Source organism: Ambystoma mexicanum, chromosome 6p (genome assembly GCF_040938575.1).
Source record: "Ambystoma mexicanum isolate Mex_15411 chromosome 6p, UKY_AmexF1_1, whole genome shotgun sequence".
Lineage (NCBI taxonomy): Eukaryota > Metazoa > Chordata > Amphibia > Caudata > Ambystomatidae > Ambystoma > Ambystoma mexicanum.
The window spans coordinates 1,146,932,925-1,146,949,604 of NC_090935.1; the positions used below are offsets into that span (position 1 = coordinate 1,146,932,925).

Sequence of the window (16,680 nt, forward strand, 5' to 3'; positions counted from 1 at the left end):
TTTACCAAAGAAGTAAGAAAATTGTTTGCTGAGCCGAAGTGAACTAGAAGACATCAGGTGGGATCGTTCTTTTTAAAAGTTAAAAGATTTTCACAGTGAACTTTCATCTTTCTTAAGAAAACTTAGAGTTAACGAGTTTTAAGGTTTGCTGAGTGAAAAGACGTTTTACAGTTCTACTACAATAAGGAAACACGTGTGAAGACTGTGCGCTCACATTTTAAAGTTGTTTACTGCATGAAAAGTGTTTCAAGACTGTTTAAATGCGTGCGCTAGTTCGCGTGACGTCAGTAACGTTAGTGTGGGAGTGCGCGGTTATTCTGAGCAATAGAGCGCGTGTCCAAATGAATAGCGCAAGTGGTTTTTGAGCGCATGCACATTTTTTAACGTGAGAGACGTTGCATAAAAAAGCGCGTTTTGGGTTGCGATAGAGTGCAAGTCCATGTTTTAACTAAGCACGAGTTGTTTTGAACGCGTGTACAATTTTCAAGTGAGTGACGTTGCATATAACCGCGTGTGTTCGGTAGTGATACAGCACGAGTCCATTTTACTTAGCGCAAGTTGTTTTTTAGCGCGAGTACTCTTGTTTTCACGCGTGCGTGTATTAGTTAATATGCGCTTGGAAATTTTATACGCGAGGAGAATTTTTCACGTCTTGTGATTTCGCATGTTTATCGCAAACGCGTATCAAGAAGGAAACTATGCGTTCATATGTGTAAAAAGAAAAGATTCATACGCAGAAGGAGAGCAGCATTCAAGGAAGTTTATGAGTTTCTATTTAACGTAATTTTTATGCAAAAGGAATTCAATTCTTCAAAGAAAGACTGCATTTTCACAAAAGCATTTAAAACTCCAACTTCATAGAGTTAAAAGAACTTAAAAAGCAAAGAAGAATATCTAAATCTGTAAGGTGCTTCCAAGGGTCATTACTTTAGGATTCTAAAGAGACTTGAATGGCTTGAGACTATATGCACTAAGCATGATAATTGTTTACAAGATATTCCATACAGATAATTAACCTCTAAGTCTTATACAGAGGTTTAAGAGGTAATGAAGTTAGAGTTTATTTTTAAATAATTTTAGAAAGGAAGTTTATATTAATATATAAGTAACCAAGTGTATTTGTTTACTACAGATAGCAGAGCCTACCAGACGGTTGCAGGGCTGCAGTGTCTCAGTTGTTATTTTCTCCAAATTCCCCTTTCCCTTTCTAGGGGTTCTCAGCTCAGCTTCTACGTAAGGGTTGAGAGGTGAACTCCTGGTGAGGGTCTGTGGGGCCTGCATCAGCTCCTGTGGAATTCAGTCAAGCTGGACCCTGACAATTGGCAATCAGATGTATATTACTACTATGGCTCCGCCCTATCCCCCACCCACAACACACTGGCTACAGGCTATCACATGGGCCTCTGACAAAGAAGAGCACTGATCCTGGTTACAACCTGCGAGCTGCAAACCAGTCGACATTTGGCCTCCACTTCGTAATTACTTGCGGTCCAAACAAACAAATGTTCCAAACAATGGTGACACTCCGAACGGTCGCTAGCTTTTTCCCTCTCCTTCTGGCCCCCCCTCAGGATGGAATGTATGCATCTATGCTACTAACTACCTCATACCATGCTTTGCATGCTTTGATCTATACTGTGCCAATGTGAGAATAACAAATGTAAGACTGTATTTCAGCTTTCATTGCTGCTGCTTTTGTCTTCTTTTGCAATGTCAAGCACTTAATAAATAACGTTTAAAAAACAGAATCTCTGTGGGGTTCTCTCTCTCCTGCTCTCAATTTTAATAATACTGTAATGTCCATCAGTTCCTGTCCCCGGTAAATGTTCCAGCTCTTACCACTTCAACACCTGGTATACATACGCCAGACCATCAAACATTGAACTTATGTAAGGTAAGGACACTGTAGTATCCTTACTGCATATGTATTACATAAGCAGGTGCATTGGAATGTAGAATCTGGGTAGCCCCAGATTCCAGAGAAGTCTGATGGTCAGGACTTCAGGATAGGAGCTTGAACTGTGAAGATGCATCATCTATACTCTCCTGCCTATCTACTGATCTTACCACTGTAACTTAATAAAGTGGTTACCTTGACTACCTACCTGCATCCTGAGTGCTCCTGCTCTGCATGTTTCACTTACCTGAAGTACCCTATTAGAACTGGCCCCCTAAGGAGCTGCGAAAGGTTTAGATAATCGTTTTTCTTATTCTTAAGTAACTGTAAATACGTTTCTTTCCAAAGTTTGCCCTTAAGATTCCCTCTGGGACTTCTGGGTAAAGGTCCTTATGGAAAAATGCAGGGACTCTTTGTGTATATCTCTGGAATTGTTTTATTCACAATCCTGAAAAGTTTTTGAATTGTACTTCTAGTAGTGAGGCAAAACAATAATAACTGTAGGCCATTAAGTATACGTGTGCCAATGCATTTTGGTAAAAACCATTTTCAGGGCTGTACACGTATATTGGGTCTCATACTATAATTTGCAAACCTATAGTATTAAGCAAAACATAATTACAAACAATCAAAACATTTTACGCCATGATCGTGGTGTTTTAGAAAGATAAAGTTAAAAAATAACATACCAATGCATGCCATATCAAAGAGTTCATTAATAGATGCCATCCCAATGCGCAGGGTAGGAGGAAAGAAAGAGAATGCATGTCAACTCTAATTGCGTTCCTGTGCAAGCCGTCATAGTACTTTAATGAAATAAAATGGAAGTTGTAATCGTACCTTCTTCTAATCTTAAGAAGTATTTTCAAACGTGATCAAAGCACTTGCTAAAAGCGGCTTCTATGGGGAGATATGAAATCTATCAGCCCATGTGTCAATAGTACAAGTTGGCAGAATGCTTTAGCTAAAAGCCGCACTCACCCTTCGTCAGTATTCAAATCGAGCTGAAGCCGAGCGAAGCCGCGAGAACGCGTGTGCGCGCCGACTCAGATTGTATTCAAGTGTAGCCATGGAGACTGGACAAGGCGTCGCGCTTCCACTTGTTTGCCGGTGCACATACGCCTCGCGCCCCAAACCCCATGAGATCACGGAGGGGCGAGGATGTCTCCATGGCAACACCTGAACGCCTAATTGAGCATAAAGGATTGTTCGTACCAGAAAAAGAATGTATCAATAACAACTGATGTTATTAAAAGAAATACTGTGTTCGCGTATGTCTAATCAGCGTGTTCTACATAAGGTTCAATAGTTGAACTGAATTATGTACGCTACAACCCATGCCCGAGATTGGCTCCCTGGTAACAAATCCTCTGTGTCTAAGGTATTAAAGATTATGTGCGAGGCCAACGATTGGAAAGCACCCCAAGTGTGATTGATGTGCCTGCTAAAAGCAAATCTCTAAGTGTGTTAAAAAAAAAACATGGTTCCGATTCATTCTACGTAAACTGTAAATTGTAAGTTAGGTAAAGCAAACATGGGTTAAAACGTGTGTCCAAAAAGGTCTACTGTGATAGGAAACAATATGGATTAAATAGCGAAACAAGTGTATATACAATGCCTGTTCTGGCAAATGGAAAGAAAGCATAAACCATTGTTCATCGTAAAGTTGACTCTCAATGCAAAACATTATCTGGTGACACAGGTGGACAGTAGTGGTACATATCAGTACTGCAATGGCTAGAGATAGCACATATAGTTAATCTCCTCATTTAACCCTTTCGGTGTTAAAGAGCTCAGTCTGTCAATCCAGAATGTTTCTCGTTGGTCTAATCTCTTTTGTAGGTTTTCATGTTGATCTCTTCTTTGTACTGTCTCAAGGATTACAAATTTGATTTGGGCCAAATTATGCTTTTTTTCTTGCTAATGCCTGGCTACTGCCGAGTTTACATTCTGATTCCGTATACAGGATCTGTGTGCATTCCACCTTACCTTGGCCACCCTTTGCGATTGGCCTACATAGTAGAGGCCACATGGGCATTTAATAGCATATATGAGGTTATGTGTGTCACAGGTAGTGAAACTCTTTAGTCTGATTTTTTCTCCTGTGTAAGGGTGATTCACTGATTCCCCTTTGATAATGTAGTCACAGTTACTGCAATTCAAGCAAGGAAATGTGCCAATACGATCCGTGGTTTTCTTTTTCTGTGGAGGTCTTGTGTTCACAAGTCTATCTTTGAGATTTTGACTCCGTTGATAAGCGAAGGTAGGGATCTCTCTAAATAAATGTTCAACTCTTTGGTCACATGTCACTGTGTTCCAATTTTTCTTGATTATTGCTTTAATTCGATTACTTTGTTTGGAATATTTAGACACAAAGACTAATGTTGGTGTAGTGTCACTCTTTGTTTTAGATTTCAGCAAGTCTTCTCTCTTCTGTGTTGCTGCCTGTGATTCTGCTGCCACGACTTCTTCTCTTGAGTATCCCCGATCAAGGAATTTTTTGCCCATTTCTGTGACTTCATTTTGGTAATCTGTTGGATCACTTACTATCCTTTTTACCCGTAACATCTGACTGTAGGGCAAATTTGCTGTGCACTTTTAGGTCCTTGTGCATAGGACCCTTTTTGACTGGCAGCTCCAGGCTAAAACCGCCATTTATAATCAGATTTGATATTTTGAAATGTACGTAATTTGAAAGATCGAGAAACTTCGTGGTGCCCACCTCTACTCTTCATTCACTTACCTGAAGTCCCAGGATGCATCTATGAATATTATACAGTGGTGAAGAGCTGAAGAAATTATCCCTGTGCAGTGATGATGCGGAAGCAGTCCATGAAATGTCCAGGCGCTTGTTGAAAAGCTTAGAGTGCCTGGGAGGTACCAGTGACGGGGAATTCTGCGCTGCACTGCAGCAAAAGAAGGAATTGCCAACCGGCTGCAGGGGCTTCATGGCAGCATAACAGTGAGCTGTTGCTTCATGGTTCTTATCAAGTTCAGAGGTGCTGATGTGATTTCAAGTTGGCTCCTGGCCCCTTGCAGTTCATCCGGTGACAGGGTCCTAATGGATAATGGATTGAGTGCCTGGGAAGGGAAATACTGTGATGGTGAAAGGGTAGAAAGTGCCTTCTAAGGTTAAGCAGGCATAAAATGCCATACCTGTCGAGTAGCAAAATAAAAAGTTCTGGGAAGCGGCAAGAGAGAACAGTGGAGCTCGCAGTAATGGAATCCCTGGTTCAGCAGTCGGGGAGTGCAGAGCTCTGCTTCGTGGCTGAATACCTTTTAAAATGATGACTTTGGCATGCAGGCTGGGGGTTCCTGGAGCCCTTCTGGCGTTCTCTCCGTAATTATGCTAGTATTCTTCTTCTTCTTGTTGGGGTGACTCCAGAAACCCGGAGCTGTCGATTTCCATCAAACTAGATGATGCTCGCCAAAATATGCACCAATCAGCCAACCATCACCACTAAATCTCTTCCCACTTCCCAGTCTCTGGCACAAACTGAAGAAGGAACCTTCTCTGTTTATCCTCCACCCCTCTTTTCCAACGGAACAAATCAGTTGACCCCTGTACAACCTCCGCAATGCCACTCATCCGAACTCTGCACACAAAACCTCACACAATCCAACATATAGTGAGTCACTGTCTCCGGGCAACCACAAGCCTCACATGCCGCTGAGGCAACTCTACCCATCATACACTTCCACCCTGCCAACCCCACATGACCCACGCTAAGGCGATTCAAGATCATTTTCTCCCGTTGTGCCAACTCTACAACCCCCCACAAACGCCCGACCCAGCACCTCCCTGCAGACTGCATACAACTGCTGCCCCTTCGAATTCATATCCCACCGATCTTTCCACACATCCTTAATCCTGCCACGCATCACCACCTGTACCTCAGCAAGGGAACTTCTATGTCCACCTCCCCCTCAGCGTGAACCCAAATGCAGCCCAGTCCACCAATTTGTTACCCAAAACCCCACAATGAGTGGGGACCCAAGCCAACTCCACCACGCTATCCCCCACAACACACTCCTCTAACTGCTGTCTATTGAGCATAACAATATGCCCCTATCACCATTCCCCTCCTTCATAGCCAACAACCCACTCATCGAATTCACAAACACCACCCCCCTAGCCAACTTCTTCCCCAAAACCCAAAGCACTGCCATATTAACAGCTATCAACTCTGCTGTGCAGACGGACACATCATCCGACAAGCTAGCCACCCAAAACTCCTCTTCCGTTCGAAAATAGCAGGCCATACCAACAATGTTCCTCTCTGGATCCCTGGAACCATCCGTATACACCTGGGCACCAACTTCACCCCCACATACTGCACTGCCAGACTCTTAATCACCCCCCTATAACCACTCTTCTTCACCACCACGTTTGCCAAGTCCAAACAGATAGTTGGATCATGCAGCATCCAAAAAGCCACCACCACCCTATCCACATCTTCCATCATAAACAACTCCTCCATCCACAATCATTTCACTAAGCTGTCCACATGGAATCTAAAAGTACCCCCTTTCCTCTCCCAGCTCCCACTCTTATAGTCATGCAGCCAATTAACCACCAGGCACTTCTTCACAGGATGCCACACTCTGAGGGAATATATCTCAACCAATAGCTAGCACTTAGCGGCTTCCTTCTCAAATCCAATGGCAACGTCCCTGTCAACACTTGCACAGCCTCTGTGGGGGAAGACTGAACCGTCCCAGTAACAATCCTCATTGCCCTTGCCTGGACACCATCCAACTCACCCAGCTGAGCCTGACAATAACCACTCTGCAGCTGAACTCCAAAACTACAGCACACTCCTGACCAACCCCACATAGAAAATCCTCATACTCCTCTGCCCTCCACCCCACTCCTGACCCGACACTGCCTTCAACAAATTCAGTCACATTTTACACTTCGACACCGTCCTCTCCACTTGTAACTTTCAAGAGATGCACTCATCCAAGAGCACACCAAGATGCGCAATTCCGACATCCGAATCAAAACAGCTCTGCTGAACTTATTTCCAAACTGACACCACTACATCGCCTGTTAAACAGCATACTTTCCGCTTTGGAGGAGGACGCTGTAAAACCCCAATTCCGACACCATGCTTCCATTACTTCCAACGCCTCCTTCAACCTTCCTTTAATCACTCCATCCACCTTACCCCTAAATCAAATCACACCATCATCTGCATTAAATCCCACGAAACAACCACACTCCCAAACCTTCTCTATAAGGCAATCCACTGCCACAATAAACAAAATAGAGCTGATCACACCACTCTGCTGCATCCAATATTCTATCAGAAACTCCTGGGAAAACACATTCCCAACACGCAATCGAAACACCCTATTGCCCAGAAAATCCTTAATCCAAGAATACATTTTCCCCTTAACACCTTTCTCTCGCAGCACAAATAGCAACCCATCCCTCCACATCATATCGTACACCTTCTCCATATCAATAAAGATCGCGCCCACCATCTGCCGACAAGACAAAGCCTCTTCCACATCTGTCGCCAACGCAACCACAGCATCCATCACTGATCTACATTTACAGAACCCATGCTGAAACACACTCAGCCGCTGCTCCGACTCCAAAAAGGGCGCCAATCAGCCACACACCATTTTTTCCATCACCTTATACAAAACAGAGCTCGAAGCAATCGGCCGATAGGGCCCATACAAGCTAGTCGGCTTTGCCTGTTTCAGAATTGGCAGGATGACAGCCCCCTTCAACCCACTAGGCAATGTACCGCTACCCCACACTACATTAAACAGCCGCAACCACTCCAGCAAACAAACATCCGGTAGATGCTGCAAATAAACAGAATGCACCGCATCTTCACCTGGACTAGAATCCCATCGCCCCCTCAGCGCAGCCCGCAACTCACTCAAAGTGAAGGACATATCCATACAGGGTGTCCAATTGTCCACAGCATTCAGCACACCCAGATTAACAGCCATAAACTCGTACATCGTCTGTCTGGACACCAGAGAATAATTTCCTGTGCTGTGCACACCAGCAAAATACTCACCCAGTGCCTCCGCTTTACCACCATCATCCACCATATCACACCCCTTAACAGTAATCACCGGAATCCGAGATCCACCCCTTGCATGCCCAGACATACGCCAAAACCTCACCCACTCCCGCGACAAACAAGTGTCACCAGAGAGAGTACCACAGAAATTCCTCCAATAGACCCACTTATGATACCGAATCACCCTCTGCACCAGTGCCCGAGCCTTTTTATACGCTATAATGACTGCCACTGCTTTAGAACGCATGGCCTTCCACCACTTCGTCTTCCTATCCTGAACAGCCACTGCACAGTGCGATGACCACCATGGGAGCTCAGGTTTCTGGAAGAGCTTACCCCGAGCCGGGGCCAGATCTGCCACAACACTCCGAAAGATGCCTAACAGAGCCAAATCCAACTCATCCACACTAGTCGGCACCCCCTCCCTCCAGGGCACCACCCAACTCCTTCACACCCATCAACCTGCTACACCCCTCCCCAAACTTGACCCAATCCAAATTATGGAAGTTACAACCACTCGGGGCAGGACTCGTCGACTTCACCACCATGACATCTACCTCCACAGCTATAGACCCATGATCACTCCCCATCTGCCCATCCGTCCTCAATTTCCACACACACTTAGAGACCAAAGAAGCTGATGTCCAGGTCAAATCTATGGAAGAACCCATACCCGTATGAACATCAGTCCTTTTATGCCCTGGCGAGTTCAATAAAACAAGCCTGCAATCATCAGCCAGCACTTTAAGACTAACCCCATAGACATCTGACACAGGACTATTCCACAGCGTATTGTGACAATTAAAGTCACCACAAAAAAACATATCTGCCGCTCTGCCCCAAGGCACGCTGCAAGGGCCCCACATCAAGAGGCCTACACGGATTATAAAAATTCAAAACAACCAACACACCATCACCAACAAACAATCTCACAGCAATCATCTCCAACTCCCCATCAAACTCAAGGACAGAACATTGAATACCAGTCTTCACCAAAATGCAGATCCCTCCCCCATGACCCACCACTCTAGCCTTCCTAATCCGCCATTCTGATAGTAACACCCCCACTAACAACCCCCCTTGCCCCAAAGGCTGAACCTCCCCCACCTCTGCCTGCTTCACCACTTCAGCAGGACTACCCGTCAACCACCCGCTCCACCCGCACCTTCTGAACTGCTGCAGCATAACTGATGTTATGGCTCACCTTCGTATTCATAACCTTCCAGGCCGCCATCCCAGTAACACACTCCGTGAAAGGAAGCAACGTGATCACCACCACAATTGCAGCACTTCGGCACACACTCCGAAACGCAATCTTTGATATCATGGGGACACCACACTTACCACACCTCCTCTCCATCCTACAAGATCGCACCACATGGCCATACTCCTGACACGTATAGCACCAAAGAGGGGCTGCAACATATGGCTTCACCCTAAAGTGCTGAAACCTCAGAAACCTGTGCGCTAGCACCTCACACCCCCTAAACCGAATAGCCACAGTCGTAGAAGTAATGCCCCCATCAGGGACTTTCCTACCCAACCGACACACCTCCAAAAAACCAAAGTCCTGTAAGGAACTCACAATATCCTTGTCATGCACACAGAGAGGTACCCCATAAATCAACCCCCTTACACACAGCACCACCCTGTTCTGACCACTCTGACACCACAAAAGGGCTTACTCCACCAAGATCCTGATCGGGCTTTGCCGTCTTTATAACCATCTGCCAACCCATTTCTGACACCATGGCCTCAACCCCTTAGTCGCACTCACCCACACACTGATGCCCACCACCAAAAACCCAACCACCCTCAACCTTCCAATCCACAAGCGATCTACTATGGAGAAGCGCCCCACTGTCATCACCATACGAACTCCCCTTTGTCCCCCACCCCCCGCCATTAACTAATCTCCTGCAAAACCCTCCGCCAGAAACTATGCTAGTGCTCTCTCCTCAGAGCTACAAGGACTGTGAGCCGAACAGCAAGAGGTCAAAGGAAAGGACCTTGGAATGTGTGTTGGCGTGCACGATGACATGCGCACAACGCGTTTAGGGCTTCATGTATTTGTGGAGTTCGGTGAGGACGCTTTGCTGCGAGACGTTTTCTGTCAGCTTTGCAGTTACTGTGTGCGGTGGACGCACTGGGGTAAATAAAAGGCAGGAGGAATATGGCAGAATGGTACGATCTAAGCGGATTAAGATAAGCTAAATTACAGCAAAGCTTTCATTTTCTGTCCGCAATATGGTCCATGCAGATTCAGTTTAAATGTATAACTGAGGCTAATTACAGTGGTTGTGTCTGTCTTTCCGTACGGAATGGGAATTAAAAAAAAAATGTGCAGCTTTTAAAAGAAACAAAGTAGCATTGCTATTATGAGTGTTTATGCAATTGGATTTGAGGACAGGAGTTTGACAATCAAAAGGTAATTGTTCTTTCTGCAGTTTGTAGTGCAGGGAAACATTTCACTATTTTAAGTAGGGAATTAAAAGTAAGCTGAATATCTAAATTTAAATATTCTTGGCTCTATATGGAAATGTGTTATGGTACAATGTTGATGATATTTACCGTTACAACTACAATAAAAGTGAATTTGGTGTTCTAGCCGTGGAATGTAATATAATATATGGTTTGAATTGTTGAGCGGTATTGGAGGATAATATCTTGTCCATTTTCTCGGAGGCGGTGTCTGATCACCACTGCTTCTGGGAAAAACTATAAACACTGAGGTGGTGACTGATCATTATCACGCTTAGCGCTTAAGTAAGTGTTTTGCGTGACATTGGTAAACTGTTTCTACCATGTGGCAATGGAATGCATGTAGAGTGTCGGGTGTGTAAAGGGGTTGATGGATGAACCTCCTATTGCATACCATATGGCTAAGCAATGATACAGTTGAGAATTATAAAATAAAATGCACATAGGCTATGTAAAACCATTAATGGTTGCGCGTGTGTGAAAGATAAAATGGAAGCTTATAAAATAAGCTACACGTTTGGATGAGTAGGAACATTAAAGTGACAAGGGTTATGCATGTGTGAATGGTGTGTTGATCAAATAAACTACACGCAGGGTATGTAAAACCATTAAAGTAACAAAGGTTACGCGTGTGGTAATGATAAAATGTAGGCAAAAAATTAAGCTACACGTTGGTTGGGTAGAACTATTAAGGTAACAAGGGATACGCGTGTGTTATGAGATGAGTAACACGCAGGTTCTGTAAAATCATTAAAGGAACAAAGGTTGCGCCTTTGTAATAAGATGAGTTACATGCAAGTTGGATTGCGCGTGTGTAAATGACAAAGGTCAAACATTGAAATAGAGGAAAAGTTAGGGACATTTCCACTTGGTATTAAAGCTTAGGGTAAGTCATGTAAGAAGCATTACTATGTATTTTAAGCATGTGTTAGAGCAATAAGTCTTACGCTAATTTGCCAAGTGAGTGGTTGAGCAGGAAGGTATGTGGTTTAAATACTGTGCTTTAGGCATAGCACTACTATGTCTTAGAGCAGTAAGACTTAGGGTAATTTGGTAGGCATGTCATTAAGCAGCAAGGTGTGTAGTTATGCACAATTTGAAAAAAACCTTGGAAGGTCATTGGCAAGTGTGCATAACAATAAAGACTTTTGGTTCCATCTTGCACATGAATGAGGGTGATTTCATAATTGCTTCTTGTGTGTATCTTTACTCAATGAGTGGGGATTTACAATTATCATTCCTTGTTGTGTGATATACAACTGGCTGTTGCCTTACCGTCACGTTTTGTTTTGTGTGCCCTCTTTGTTTCGTTTGTCGCTTTCCTATTTTTTTCATATCTTTTAAATGTTCTTCTTGGGAGGCGTCATGGATGAGCCTGGAACATCAGATTTTGTTTTCGTTGTGAAAAGGGAGGTGTGTAGCATCTGTACTATATGAGATATTGGTATGGTGAGCATGTTGGTATTTTGTTTTGTAAAGGAGGGAGATGTGTAGTATCCTTACTGCAGATGTATTACATAAACAGGTGCATTGGAATGTAGAATCTGGGTAGCCTCAGATTCCAGAGAAGTCTGATGGTCAGGACTTCAGGATAGGAGCTTGAACTGTGAAGATGTATCATCTACACTCTCCTGCCTAACTACTGATCTTACCACTGTAGCTTAATAAAGCGGGGTCCTTGTGTACCTACCAGCATCCTGAGTGTTCCTGCTCCACGTCTTTCACTTACCTGAAGTCCCAGAATGCATCTTTGAATATTACAGACACCTTACTCTAGACCTCCCTTTGCTCTCTGTTATTGGCGACTTTGACAGACATTTCTGTTTGAAATGGCCCCCAGTTCTTAAATAAATGCAAAAATACCAAATATTACACAGTAAAACGATAAGCACAGCACATAATGCTGTGGCATGCATGTCCAGCGATATTGAGGAAGAGCAGTATTTGAACGGACAGTATGAAGGGTAGCAGTGAACTGAATATTTGTGTGTCCCAACCATGCTTCTCAAAACCCTACCAAAGATGGGAGAATGTGGAATATCAATCCCTGGTCATGGAGTGAGCAACTGGACATTTGAAGCAAAACCAGGAACTGGTGTCAGCATCTGGGCTTGTAATGGTAAGTGTTGGTATGTGATAGCAAAACTTATCATATGATGTGGGTGGTAACTGAGCATATGATGTGATTTGTTGGAAAATGATAAATGCCTGAAAAATGCCTTCACAAAATGCCCATAAAAAACTTGCAGACAAGCCAAAATGCTAGAATATGTTGGTAAAGTGGTTGAAAAAAGCACTGTTGTCAAGTGCAATGTTAAATAGGTGAGATATTTTCCATGTTACATTCAAAACTTCTGGCTTTGAATTTGCTGCTTTTCTGCAGTGAAAGATTTTAAGCTTGCAATCCAATATCCCTTTTACGAAAGAAAACAGTGTATCACCTACCCTTCTGCCTCAGTGTCGAGTGCCGCCACCAGCTCGGTGAAGAGAAGGCCCGTTAAGAAGTGCTGCTGGCGAAAATCCGCGGAAAGGTCAAACATGCTTGCGATTTTCTGATCCTGGAAGCTGGAGCTCGAGCTGGAATTCTGCAGAAACCACAAAGTGCCTCAATGAACAACGAGAACAGGCCCAGGATGTACACTTGTGTTATAACAACCATAGAGTGGCCAGATAACTTTGCACCCCCCACCCGGGTTTGCCATGCCATTGCGTTCCTCTTACAAATCATTGGTATCAGATGGGTAAGTCGATGATCTGCACTTGAAGTTAGCCAAGAGTACCATCTCCTAGATTGTTGCATAACATGAAAGCTCAATACTGGAAAAGTAGTGTTCAGTGCCACAAAATCATCTGACACGTCGACCCAGAGATTGAATCAACACATTTATTTATTTTATTTATTTATATATTTATAGAGCGCTATAGCCCACAGGCATCAGAGCGCTGTAACAAAACATTACGTACAACATAAAATATAAATAATAGATAAGAAATGGACAGAGGCTAAAAGCATGGTAACAATTATCGTTGGTATCAACAATCCAAACATAACATTGATTTCTCAATGATATAACTCAAGATCGACTTGACATCTCAAGATATAACTCCTAAAGTAAAAATGGCCCAGATCAAAGAAGCGCTGATGCCATTGAATGGTCTATCTTGAACACTGGCCTTCTACAGAGGACCATGAAATGAGCACGAAGACCCACATAACACATGATGACAACATGCATAAATATACTGAACACTAAAAGTACAAGTTAACGGGGCACTGAAAATACATTCAGACATGTCATCAGCTGTCAAGCTTTTTGGGACTGTGCTCCTGGCTCCCTCGTCATCCTCATTGGGTAGTATGTAGAAATACAATTGTTCTTCTGATTGTTCATAAACACCTGCATTTATTTATCAAGAGGTTACATTTGGAAGCCGATAAACCTACTCCATCCACGATCACGTTGTTATGATGTTGGACTTCTCTGTTAGTGCATACATTCACCTATAAGTCTTATGAAACATTAAATATCAAGGAACAGAGTCACACAGCTTATGAAGGAGGATAAAGGATTTATCAGTTAGCGATTACTCATGTGAACCCTGCACTCAGCAAGACAGACAGATGATGTCAGAATAGATGTGGAGAAAGAGTTAATAGTAACAACTTCTCCTTTTTGCTGCCATTAAATGCAGAATGTTGTATGTATTAAAAATGTCAACTTGGAGATGCTCGAGCATTAATATTCGACTATCCCACACTTGCTTCCCATAGCTATCCGCCTGATGGTTGGACTGTAAGAAAAGACGAAAGGGACCTCATTGACAGTTGATCCCAGAGAAATCACCAACAAGAAGACAAACATAATTGTACATGTCAATAGAATGTGGTAGAATTTTTTACCCCTGAAGAATTTCCTTGTGAATAGCGTGAAAGTGTGAAAGGAATGAAACATTTCGGGTACGGTATGAATGCAGTATGAAAGTGAGCATGTGTGAATGAGTACAAAGAAAAAGTTTTATGGACTGAGATTTACTCCTCTATGAAAGAGGTGATTAAACTACAGATCCTGATGATATTATCATCTTTCTAAAGTGTTTAATAATTGATTACTACAGGATATTGAATGTGCATAACTTAATTGAGATTTATTGAAAAATTGTTTGTTGTCTAAAAATTACTTGAGAAAGTTTGTAAAAAATATTTTTCTATATTTGTAGATGTGATAAAGTAAAAAAATGTAATTGATGAAATGCTATTAAAAAAATAACTATTTTTGATATGAATTGGTGTAGTACATGATAATTCATCAACTATTAATCATAAATGTAAAAAGAAATAACCACGAAAGGATTTGGGGAAGCAAGCGACCCGGTGAACATAGTGTATTGCGAAACAAAAAAATTTTTTGATAGAGGGCTGGTCACAAGTGGTCGTTAAAAATTACCTCTGGTCTCTCTAAGTCAGTTGTGAGTTTGTACGGCTGCATGGCCGTGAGACAGACACATTTATTGTAAATACATCTGTTGGCTGACATCATCTTTGGCTTGGTGGGAGGAGGTGACACATGAAATAAGGTATAACATGGCTGCAGAAAAGTGTAAAAGCTATGATGATGAATACATCACTGAATTACTTAGTAATTCAACACTATTTGGAGGAGAATTGGGGGATACATCAAATCTTACCAGTTGGGATGAATTAACTCAGATTAAAAAGAGATTGATCAGGTCAGAACTACATGGTAGTATAATGTTAGAATATTTGAGAAACAGCATACTACCGATGGGACTCGTAGTAAGAAACGAGCCTAGGATCTTTCTAGATAATAAGGAGTTTTTACTACAGTGGAGCTACATTGGAAATAAATGCGGCAGAGATTGGGTGATCCTAATAATTGATACCGCCAAACAAACTACAGAAAAAATAGCTATAGACCTAACAAAACTGGAGGAAGAAATTAAAAAAATTGTCCCTATTGAACAATATAGAAAACGATTGGACGAATTGTTGAGTGAGATGAAAGCATTTAAAGAAGATCTAACAAAAGAACGGATTAGGCGCTTAAAAAAAGATATACAACATTTCACACATGAGAAAGCCTTCCCGTTTGTCCAGGAGAACTACTTCACTAAAGAACAGGAGGAACAAGCACAAAAGCAGGGTAACACTAAAAGACGAGTTAGGTTCAGAGGAACCTCCTATAGCTCCAGTGAAGAGAGCACAGGGGAAGGTAATAACGCAGGAAGAAGGGGACGAGCTCCAACTAACAACAGAGGCAGGAGAGGCTTAAGGACGGGAGGCGGTATGAGAAGGATCAGCAATAGAGGAAACCCGGTCGGACAACATTTTTTAGAACAGGACCAACAGGAATGGGATCCAGATCAGCGAGTAATGACTCGCAGTATGAGGACATTGTGGTGAATCTATCCGATTATGAATTAACCCCAGATGAAATACAGGCTTTGAATAAAGGCCTAGGGTTTGTGACTACCAACATACATAACCAATTTCAATTCCGAGAGGAGTTCTCGGAGTTTATGAGAAAGATCCATCTAAAGCAATTTTTTGATGATAAAATTGATAATAGTGAACTAGATAGTGGTCTGCACAGGAAATCTGACTTCTGCCCCCCAACACAAACACAAACGGCCGAAGCCAGAGTATTTGAAAGCAGGGTGATGCAAGAAGTCGCTATGCTGGAAGAAAAAACTAAAAAAGAGAAAACGTTCTATAATTGTACCCGGACAGAGAAAGCCACCCTGAAGACATTGCTATTTAATGATTCCATCATTATCCGAAAAGCGGATAAAGGTGGGGCCACGGTGGTTTTGAATAGGAAAGATTATGTAGGTGAATGTATGAACCAACTAGGTGATAATAACAACTATCTAAAACTAGAAGAAAATCCAACACAAAAACTTGAAAGATTGATACAACAGAAAGTGACTAAAGCAGAAGAAAGAAGATGGATAACAAAAAAAGAGGCGGCTTTCCTAATAGTTGATAAACCAAGGATTCCACAATTTTACATACTCCCAAAAATACATAAATCCCTGATTAGACCACCAGGGAGACCAATAGTGTCGGGGTGTGATTCAATCTTGGAGCCATTATCCAAATTTGTTGACCATTTTATGCAACCAATGGTCAGGGAAATGACTTCTTTTGTGAAAGATACCACACAGATCATAAAAGACATTGAAGGCAGACCATTTGATAATACCACCGAAATTTTGATGAGTCTAGATGTG

General features: G+C 42.6%; 1 protein-coding gene across 2 annotated transcripts in view; it reads right to left on the reverse strand.

Annotated features, from left to right (window-relative positions):
- DOCK8 (dedicator of cytokinesis 8) overlaps positions 1 to 16,680 on the reverse strand; it is a 1,170,453-nt gene that overhangs the window by 280,575 nt on the left and 873,198 nt on the right. For both annotated transcript variants that reach the window (XM_069625758.1, XM_069625759.1), the window contains one exon: positions 12,874 to 13,013. In XM_069625758.1, coding sequence (XP_069481859.1) covers positions 12,874 to 13,013 — 140 coding nt within the window. The remainder of the gene's footprint in view (positions 1 to 12,873; positions 13,014 to 16,680) is intronic.